At 44.3% G+C, this 10000-nt stretch overlaps 1 protein-coding gene across 1 annotated transcript in view; it reads right to left on the bottom strand.

Moving 5' to 3' along the window:
- The window catches only part of arhgef40 (Rho guanine nucleotide exchange factor (GEF) 40), a 113907-nt gene that overhangs the window by 30441 nt on the left and 73466 nt on the right, over nucleotides 1-10000 (bottom strand). Inside the window, exons 16-19 of the mRNA XM_083788741.1 lie at nucleotides 8480-8671; nucleotides 4651-4965; nucleotides 2680-2991; nucleotides 459-940 (exon numbers count right to left, since the gene is read on the bottom strand). Of these exons, the coding sequence (XP_083644867.1) occupies nucleotides 459-940; nucleotides 2680-2991; nucleotides 4651-4965; nucleotides 8480-8671 (1301 nt within the window). The remainder of the gene's footprint in view (nucleotides 1-458; nucleotides 941-2679; nucleotides 2992-4650; nucleotides 4966-8479; nucleotides 8672-10000) is intronic.

Here is a 10000-nt window from a genome sequence, read left to right as displayed (position 1 = left end):
GCTACAAAACAACATGCCCAAAAAGGGACAACAGGGTTAACCCATTCAAACCGGGAAAGCATCCGTGTCATTTTAGATTTGAACTAAAAAGCATTATTTTATACTTTAAAAAATAGCAGATGCAAGCTCATAGTGCCAGCGATATGAACTTATTTTTTGAGTGGTGCAACCACTCCAAGGAACAGCTTTGTCCGTGTTCACCTATGTATGTGACATCATGTATGTATGAGCACCATATAATGAGTACCAGTAGGGGCACTGTTGCCTGCTAATAAGAGAGAGAGAGCAAGAGAGAGAGAGAGAGAGAGAGGAGGGGGGGGGGAGAGAGAGAGGGGAGTTGCACCACTCGGTTCACACAGGTGTGATTTTTTTAAATCGTGAAGATTTCACGCACACACACACATGCAGTGCACGCACTCACACTCACACACACACACACACACACACCTCACCCTTACCTCTGCCCCGTGCTTGCGCCCCCTCTCTCTCCGCCCGCCGTCTCGCGGTGGTCCCCTCCGATGCGCCCCAGCAGCACGTGCTGGCGCGGCGAGTTGGTGTGGTCCACCACCTCCTTGCTGCTGACCTCCACGCCTCGGATCAGCACGCCGACCCCCCCTCCTCCTCCTCCTCCGCCCCCGCCTGCCCCTGACCCCCCCCACCCGGGCAGGGCTGCGGCCAGGCCGGCCGTGACGACCACCGGGTCGGCGGCCATCGCCGCCCGGGCACGGCCCCCCGCCAGCCAGGACAGGGGGGAGTTGCGGCTCATGCCGGTGGCGGCGCCCGTCGGAGTCGTCTCCGCCGTGGCGGCGGACCTGGGGGACGTGACGTTGGCGCTGTTGTTGTTGTTGCCCCGACGGGGGGCCAGCAGGGCCTGGAGGTCGAAGCTGGGGTGGCGCTTCCGGGGGGGCTTGGTGTGTGGAAGGGGGGCCTCTGTCGTCGACTGGGTGGAGGGATGAAAACGGGGCCAGTGTTAATGTTAATTCTTTTAACCCATTTAGACCTGACATCGACATTTAAAAAATGTATTGTTTTCTGAAAAACACTCATGTTTCTATATCAGTGGTTCTCAATATTTCCTGTCAAGGACCCCAGAAATTATATGTACGGTAATATGCCACCGACCCCCATCTGAACATATCTTCCAGGGACCTCCCCCAGAAGCAAAGATTTGAGTTAAAAACGGAAACTCTGAAAGAATATATATTCAAAGATTTGAGGCACATTTTCACGATAAAAAATAAATAGCAGACCTACAAGTTCATTTCGCTATGAGCTTGTAGATCTGCTATTTTTCAATAGCTAAAGCATGACGTAATGCTAACACCAAAAGGGGTTCCCGCCCAGAATGGGTTAATGTAGTGTCAGTCATAGTCTTTTGAATGAAAATTTTATTTAGTTTTAGTCCGGTCACCTGAAATGTTTTAGTTTTCGTCTAGTTATAGTCGACTAAATATCATAAGATTATATTCGACTAAATCTCAATTTTATATTGTCGACGGAAAATTATTTCGGCGGGCCTTGATGGCGTCGTGACAGATCTACAAGCTCACGGCGCATCACGCGCTCACATGTAGATATGCAACACGGGCACGCATCTAAGTATATCTGAGGCTTAAACCAGCCTGGACATGCGGGCAGTGGTGTAAAGTAACTAAGTACATTTACTTAAGTAGGCCTACTGTACGGTTTTGTAATTTTGAGGTATTTGAATTTCCAATACTTTTACTTCTACTTCAAATATTGTATACGTTGACTCCACTACATCTATTTGATCTACAACACAACATCTTACATTAGCGTACATACATTTAAGCCATTTGAAAATAGCCGATCTACATTTACGGGTCCATTTGGTTTCATTTTATGCTCTCAAGAGTAAAAATTACTGTTAAACATCTGCATTAGTTAATTTACAAGAAGTCTACACAATTAGAAGATATATATTTTTTCTTTATCAACGTTTGCCTGTTATCTCTCTCAAATGGTGGTTAGTGGCTCAAATGCCGAATTATTAACCCATTTAAGGCGGGCACCCCTTTTGGTGTTAGTATTACGTTATGCTTTAGCTATTTAAAAATAGCAGATCTACAAGCTCATAGCGCGCCACCGAGTGGCGCGCTACGAGCTTGTAGGTCAGCTATTTTTGAAAAGTTGTGAAAATACGGCGCAAATCTTTGAATATATATTTCAGAGCGAACGTTTTTAACAAATATATTGGCTTCTGGGGGGGTCCCTGGAACTATACATATTTTGAGATGGGGGTCCGTGGCCCAATAGAGATAATTCTGGGGGTCCTTGACATGAAAAAGGTTAGAAGAAAAATTTAGAAGATTATTTTTAATCGACCTCAGTCCAAAATCACTTAAAACTGTTTAGTAGCCATAAATGTTGAGACGTCTAATTGCCAATTAAGTACCGGATGCCACGGACGACAAGACGTCTTCCCTTGGGAATTAAAAAAAAATCCATATTTTGAAAATTCCTCTAATCTGGTGTACAGGTGATGACATGCACATTACATGCATAATATAATTACAAATTATTTATTTCTTTATAATGGGAGAATTGGCACTCAAAGCCTAGACTGGTACCACCAGGTGGCGCTGAAAGAGTTTTAATGGGCCTTGATAAGAAATAGGTTGAAAACCAACCAACGTAAAACCGAAACCAAAAACTCACGCTCTTCTTGTTGGGGTTCAGCAGGTTCTGCAGGAACTTCCCCCCCCCTCCTCCTCCTCCGGCCACGCCCCCGTCCTTCTTGCCGAAACCGCCTCCTCCCTTCCCCCCTCCCCCTCCCCCCTCCTCGCCACCGATCTTCAGCGTGGAGCAGGTCTGCGGGCGGAACAGCGACGCCAGCGACCCCCAGGACTGGAGGCCGAGGCCGAGGCCGTCCCCTCCGCCCGCGCCCACGCCCCAGTCGCCCTCGCCCTCCGAGCCCATCAGGTCCCACAGGCTGCTGGCCGAGGGCGTCGTCGTCGTCTTCACCGCCCCCTGGTGGTCAGTAGAGGGATATGGATCACCGTTAGATTTTTCAAAAATAGCAGACCTACAAGCTCGTAGCGCGCCACTCGGTGGCGCGCTACGAGCTTGTAGATCTGCTATTTTTAAATAGCTAAAGCAACATAATAAACACCAAAAGGGGCTCCTGCCCAAAATGGGTACCCCTGGAGGAAAATAGGGGAGGGTTTATGCCTTTCTAATCTCAGTCCAATTTTTTACTTTTGAGTCCAATGGAGGGTCATACAAATTTGAATTCAGAAAATAGTCAATCAGTGAGACAATGACATCAACACACTGCAAAACGAGCCAGTCAAATCTCCCTCAGAGATAAGAGTCAATTCAGCGTCTCAACAATGGTGATTGACACCCCTAGGGGGAGGGTTCATCTTTTTTCTTTCATCACTTGGGAAAGGTCATTGATTGTCAGATGGAAGGTCATGGACTTTTATACCCGGGTACATACATTTTCTCCAGGGCTACACTTTAAAAAAAAAGTTCGACCTGTCCCTAATCAAAAAATCCAGATATGTTAAATAACTGTAATATATACAAAGAAATTACTGACATATTTAATAATGTTATACTTTTTTTTTTAACCCAACTGAGGCCGATTCTACAAATGCCTTCTAAATCAGGGGTTCTCAACGTTTTTGGCCCGGGACCCCCGAAAATGCTTTGGCCATGTCTCGACGCCCCCCCCCCCCCCCCCCCACCCCCAATACAAATTGACCGCTACAATAACCTTAATAATAGAGAAAATACATCATAAATAAATACTGAAACCATATATAATCATTAAAGGACCACTTCACCACTTTTCAACCTATCTTCATATAATAGGTCCTCACTAATAATCATACAAAAATGGCGCAATTATTTTCTACTCTGTCTGTCTCATATTAAGGCTGTGGGCAGTTCAGAAACCGTCTTCCAGTGACATCATCAATGGGGAATACAAGCTAATAGAAACTGCAGGCTTTCTAGTCCTGAAAAGTTGCAATGCGAAAATGGAAGCCATCGTTCTCACGATAATGAAAATCTAAACATTTTTGTAATAAAATCTTGTTTAAAAAGAAATCTGCCTAATGATGATGTCACTGGAAGACTGTTTCTAAACTGCCCACAGCCCTACTATGAGACACTGACTGAGTAGAAAAAAATCGTGCCATTTTATCATGATTATTAGTGAGGACCTATTATATGAAGATAGGTTGAAAAGTGGTGAAGTGGTCCTTTAAGGAAAGCTTATGCATGTACTATGTGTACTATGTAAACTCTAAATTTCAATTTTCCAGAATTTTCCAGTTAAAAAAGAAAAGTTTTTTTTTAATAATCTGGGGACCCCCCAAAATCATTTGGGGGGAATTTCACGCATGCGCACACCACTCGTGCTCACACAGGTACTGTACATCACAAACAGGTAAACAGGTACACGGACATTGCTTGCTGGATGTAGAAGTGGTTGCACGACTTAAAAAAGCAGATCTACAAGCTTACAAAATTGCTCTTTTTGGAATAAAGGTTAGAAAATGCATGGACATTATTCAACATGGGAACTATCATGACGGGTTAGGGTTACACTAAACCGTATTATCTCAAATAATTGCGCTAAACATGCAGCTAATAATGGTGACGGACGGGCCTATATACCTGTTGGTGACCCCCGGGGGCGCCCGGGCCGGCGGCCTGCAGCAGGCGGGGCTTGACCTGGGCCACCGTGCGCTGGTAGCGCTCCACCGTGGTGGTCCAGAGCTCCAGGAGGGCGCCGCCGCCCAGCTCCATGGCCAGGGAGCGGGCGTCCTGGAAGCGCGACGGGGGGATGGGCGGCAGGGAGGCCAGCGGGGAGGAGGAGGGGAGGACGCAGGAGGACGAGGAGGAGGAGGTGGAGCAGGAGGAGGACGAGGACAGAGAGGAGGACAGCGAGGAGGAGGCGGTGGAGTGGACGGCGTCGCACCACTGAGAGGCCTGGGAGAGAGAGAGAGAGAGAGAGAGATGCGGCAAATATAATGACATCAGAGAATCATTCTTCCCTAAATTTAACTAAAAATATAAAGAATTTCAATCCACCATTAATAACTCATCACTCCAATATGTTCTGGGAGAACAGTCCAAATGCACAGTTTTGGCAGCAAAATACGTGTGGAGTTTTCATCAACTGAGGGACAGCCAGTGGACAGAAGAGACGGGTATATCTGTCTGAACAGGGTCATTAAGTTGCTGTTATGTTTCTGTTTGTTGATTTATTTTCATTGTTACTGTATTGCTTGTTGTTCATTATTGTTGGGATGTTCGTTGTTGTCTCTGTGTGCACAGTGAGTTGTCTTTGTTTTGACTTTTGTTTTGTTGTAAGTACGCTTTGGCAATGTAGAACATATTTATCATGCCAATAAAGCCTTTTGAAATTGAAATTGAAATTGAGAGAGAGAAAGAGAGAGAGGGAGAGAGAGATGAGATGAGGTGTCTCTGTCTCTGCTCTTAACCCATTCTGACCTGAGATCAGATTCATACGATGTTTCCACTGGACACACACTGGTCTGATTAATGTGATTGTGAAACATCAGTGCGTTTGTGTGGTATAATAGTCCCTCCAGATAAGTTAAGAGCGGCTGTGCTAAGTGCCTCAATTGTAAAATGTTGTAATTACCTCTTCCATGCGTGCAGGTGCATAATATGCACAAGTAGGCCTATATATACATCCTGCATTATTATTATTATATGGTGTGTATATATGCGGTGTGTGTTTGTGTGTGTGTGTGTGTGTGTGTGTGTGTGTGTGTGTGTGTGTGTGTGTGTGTGTGTGTGTGTGTGTTTGTATAGACATTCCGTTCTGGGACAGAACGCTGCCACTCAGTCGAACCGCGTCATCGTGCATAAACTTCAGATGTTCTAAAATCCACAGTAAACCACAGCCTCTTGAGGCTTATTGCTTCATTTAGAATCAGGAAGTGTTCCATTCATGATCGTGACGAGATAGATCATCGGTATGGCGAGGCATTTTAATAGTCAAAACCACATCTTTAGAGAACAATGGCAACTAATAATATGGGTGTTGAGACACAGTCACACACACGAAGTGGTAACAACGAATCCTCCTCCATTCGGAGGCGTATTGAATTAGACACATTGACAATCCCTCGAAACTCTCATTCACGCATGTGTTGAATCATGAGAACATTTCATTTACTTGTTTCTCATGAAGTGGATCTAATTTATGTATTAAAAAGAATGCGTGTGATACGATCACTTATTCATTTATTTCATATTCAATCATTTGATGTTGTGTGATTGCGGCTCCCCCTGCTGGTATAGACCTGCAGTGCCAGTTGACACCTGGGTCTGACCCTTTGTTGTGCCCCTTCTTCACACCCATTGGTTGCCGTTTCTCGGACAGAAATCCTCTCTCTCCACCCGCTACCATTGAAATAACGGGTTTTTCCTGTTGCTTCGTATTGATATTCAGTGTATTCAATTATCAGTTTAACCCATTTTGGGAGGGAACCACTTTTGGTGTTAGCATTACGTTATGCTTTAGCTATTGAAAAATAGCAGATCTACAAGCTCATAGCGAGGTCTGCTATTATTATTTTTTATCGAAGAACGACAGACATGGAAACATAGCTTTTTCAGAAATGTAGAAGACATTTTTAGAATCTGATCTCAGGTCAAAATGGGTTAAACTTGGTCCTAGCACAAAGGAACCACTCAGGTGGCATTATTACAGTGACTGGGCATAAATTATCGTTTTTAAATGTTTTAGCAGATTCCACATTAAACAACCATGAGGCGGAACCAGAGCAGTGCAATAATCAATGTCCGCTTCTGCCAAATCCGTTTGAGTTGCATATTACCGACCTCGTCGTCATGAGACAGGCGAGCCCTGTTGCGTCTGACGCAGCCTGGAGCCAATCAATCAATCAATCAATCAATCAATCAATCAGTCAATCATTATTTATATAGCACGATTCAGACAACAAGTGTGGTTCACAGTGCTTCAGAGGAAAAAGAGAGGAAAAGCAGTGGTCACATTTGTCCCCAACTCATCAGACGCTTGACACAACAACGGGTGTGATATAATCCATTTGTACAGCCGCTAAATAGCGGCAGTTCCACTTCAACAAATGGAGAATGTTTACGTGATATGCCCAGTTTAGCGGCATAGCCCGGGGCCGTTAACGCTTCTTAACCCATTTTGGACTGTGGTCGATTAAAGAAAAAGGCTTCTAAATCCTAACATTTTCCTGAAAAACCTATGTTTCTATGTCAGTGGTGCTCAACCTTTTTCATGTCAAGGACCCCCAGAATTATATCTCTATTGGGCCATGGACCCCCATCTCAAAAATATGTAGTTCCAGGGACCCCCCCCAGAAGCCAATATTTTAGTTAAAAATGTTCGCTCTGAAATATATATTCAAAGATTTGCGCCACACTTTCACGAATATTTTCAAAAATAGCAGACCTATACAAGCTCGTAGCGCGCCACTCGCTATGAGCTTGTAGATCTGCTATTTTTCAATAGCTAAAAGTATTACATAATGCTTAAAACACCGACACGGGTTCCCGGCGCCCCAAAATGTGTTAAAGTGTTGTGTGAGAGGGAGGATGACTGATTTAAGCAGTCACACCTGGCCTGAGTCAAACTAGAACTGGACTCAGAGCTGGGTGTGGCTTGCACACCTGTTGTGCATCATGGACTTGATCGAGGCACAACAGGTTAAATCAGTCATCCTCCCTCTCACATGTACCTGTGGAATAGATGTGATGATGAATTGAAAGACTGTGTAGCTATGGATAAGTTTAAGAAGGTATTAAAATAAAAAGTATTAAATAGCTATACAAAGTAAAGGCTCAATTCAAGTGGCATCTGTTTCTTTTGGTTTTGTGTGAACATGGTACTACTGTGACTATTATTAGCATATTGTTTTGCTTGTGTTTATTTTTATTTATTTATTTTTGCTTGTTTTTCAGAAAAAAAGAAAAAAAACTTGAATGTTGCACTGTTCTGTAGAAATGTTGTTTGAGGACCTGTAAAAGGGATGTACAGATATATTTTCATTTTTATAATTTTTATTTAAAGGTATATTCAGTGATTTCACTCAAAAAACCTTGGTTTCGTTTTTGGCTGTGGGACCCAGCCTTTCGTCCAATCAGGATAGAGAGTCAAAAACGAAACCTAAGGTTTTTTGACCCCCAGGGGTTAACTGGGGACAGGGAGGAACTCCTTATATGGCCAGCACACTCTATAGTAGGGAGGATTATCACAACAAAACAAAAAAATAAGTGATATTTGAATTAAGTGAAATCACTGAATATACCTTTAATGGACAAAAGGGTAGACGTAATAAGCCTAGGCTTCAGTCTCTACCCTTTTCTTTTCCAGAATAAGAAAAAGAAAAAAACTGATGAACTAAGAATGTTTTGTATGGAAAGAAAAAACAAAAAACAAAACAAAAACTAAAACATGTTGCCAGTGCATTTTTACCTCGGTGAGCGTGGACAGCAGCCTCTGCGTGTTGTCCAGCGTGGTCCAGCAGTCGGACAGACAGTGGGACATGTCCCGGAGCCTCTCCCGGACCGGGGGCAGCTTGACCTGCACCTCGCCCAGGCCCGTCCAGTCCAGGTCGCACCAGGCCTCCAGGTCGCTGAGCACCGACAGGGTCTCGCTGTGCAGCTCCTGTAAAGATATACGAGCCCCATTATAGGCCAACAACACCTTAACCTCTTGAACCCTAGCCTGAGCTAACGCTAGACATTTCTGGCCTAGATGGGAGGGCCGCGGCTCAGAAAAACGCGCACCCTGATTGGTTCACCGATCTGTCCGTCAGCCCCGGTCTCTCCCCCCCCCCCCCCCCCCCAGTGCAGCACTGGTATTGTGTCGACCAGAAGCAGAAACCACTGGTTGCTGGAGTATACCATTCTAACGGACTGTCAACGTTATTTCCACAGAGTCGGCACACGTTGGTTTTTTTCTTAGACGGTGTGGCGGGTTCTTCAGCCATTCTCCTCATTTTCCTCGCATAGCCTCGTTTGAAGTTCCACTGGTAATGATTTCCTCACGGTGTTATTTTGAGGGGTGCACACCGCTCAGAGCCCTGACGTCACATCCTTTGGAGCGACGCCTACGCGGAAGGGTTGACTCCCACTTTTAGGCCAGTGCAGCCCATGCGTAAATCCAGGCTTTCATTTTTCACGCAGACGAAATGAAAGCCTGGGTATCGAGGCTATCGAGGCTATGATATCGTTACGTCATGATGTTGTAGTATTGTTTTGTAGTCGACAGGCAGGAACAACAAACACGAACTTCCTTTTCCCTCAAACCGATTTTTCTCAATAAAAGCTGGCAGGCTATACGAGAGCTTTTATTGTTATTCTTCCGGTTTGAGGGAAAAGGAAGTTTGTGTTTGTCTGTCGACTATACAAAACAATACTACAACATTTTGGAATAGTATTTTTGATGCTTTCTCAACCATCTGTCATATGCCAATTGCGCCCAACCCGATAACTGCTATATTTGGAGTTCCCAACGACGATGCACCAATTACCTCTCCCCAAGCCAATTTCATAGCTTTTGCTTCACTCATAGCGAGGAGACTTATTCTCCGCAATTGGAAATCTGATAAACCTCCAACATTTACAAGTTGGGTCAAGGATGTTCTATCCTTTATACCATTGGAGAAGAACAGGTACAAATCTCGCCAGAAATTTGTAAAGGCTTAGTCCCCTTTCCTTGAATTCACCCTTTCACTGTCTTCTGATTCACTGTCTTTTGATGTGTGTTTTCCTACATGTAATTCGGTTCACTGTGTAGCCCCTTAATCTAGTAAAAGGCTAATTCTATTTTATTGTATTTATTTCATTCATTTATTATTTATATCCTTTACTACCTGTTTATTTTATTTTATTGTTGCTTTTTTGTTGTTGTTGTCTTGTTTTGTGATGGAACCGGGGAGGGTGGGGTATATGTGGGGTTGTTTGTCTACAAAAATTGAAAGTCTTATAAATA

Source organism: Protomyctophum parallelum (genome assembly GCF_964188405.1).
Source record: "Protomyctophum parallelum genome assembly, chromosome: 18".
Classification (NCBI taxonomy): Eukaryota; Metazoa; Chordata; class Actinopteri; order Myctophiformes; family Myctophidae; genus Protomyctophum; species Protomyctophum parallelum.
This window is presented reverse-complemented; position numbering and strand designations above follow the sequence as displayed.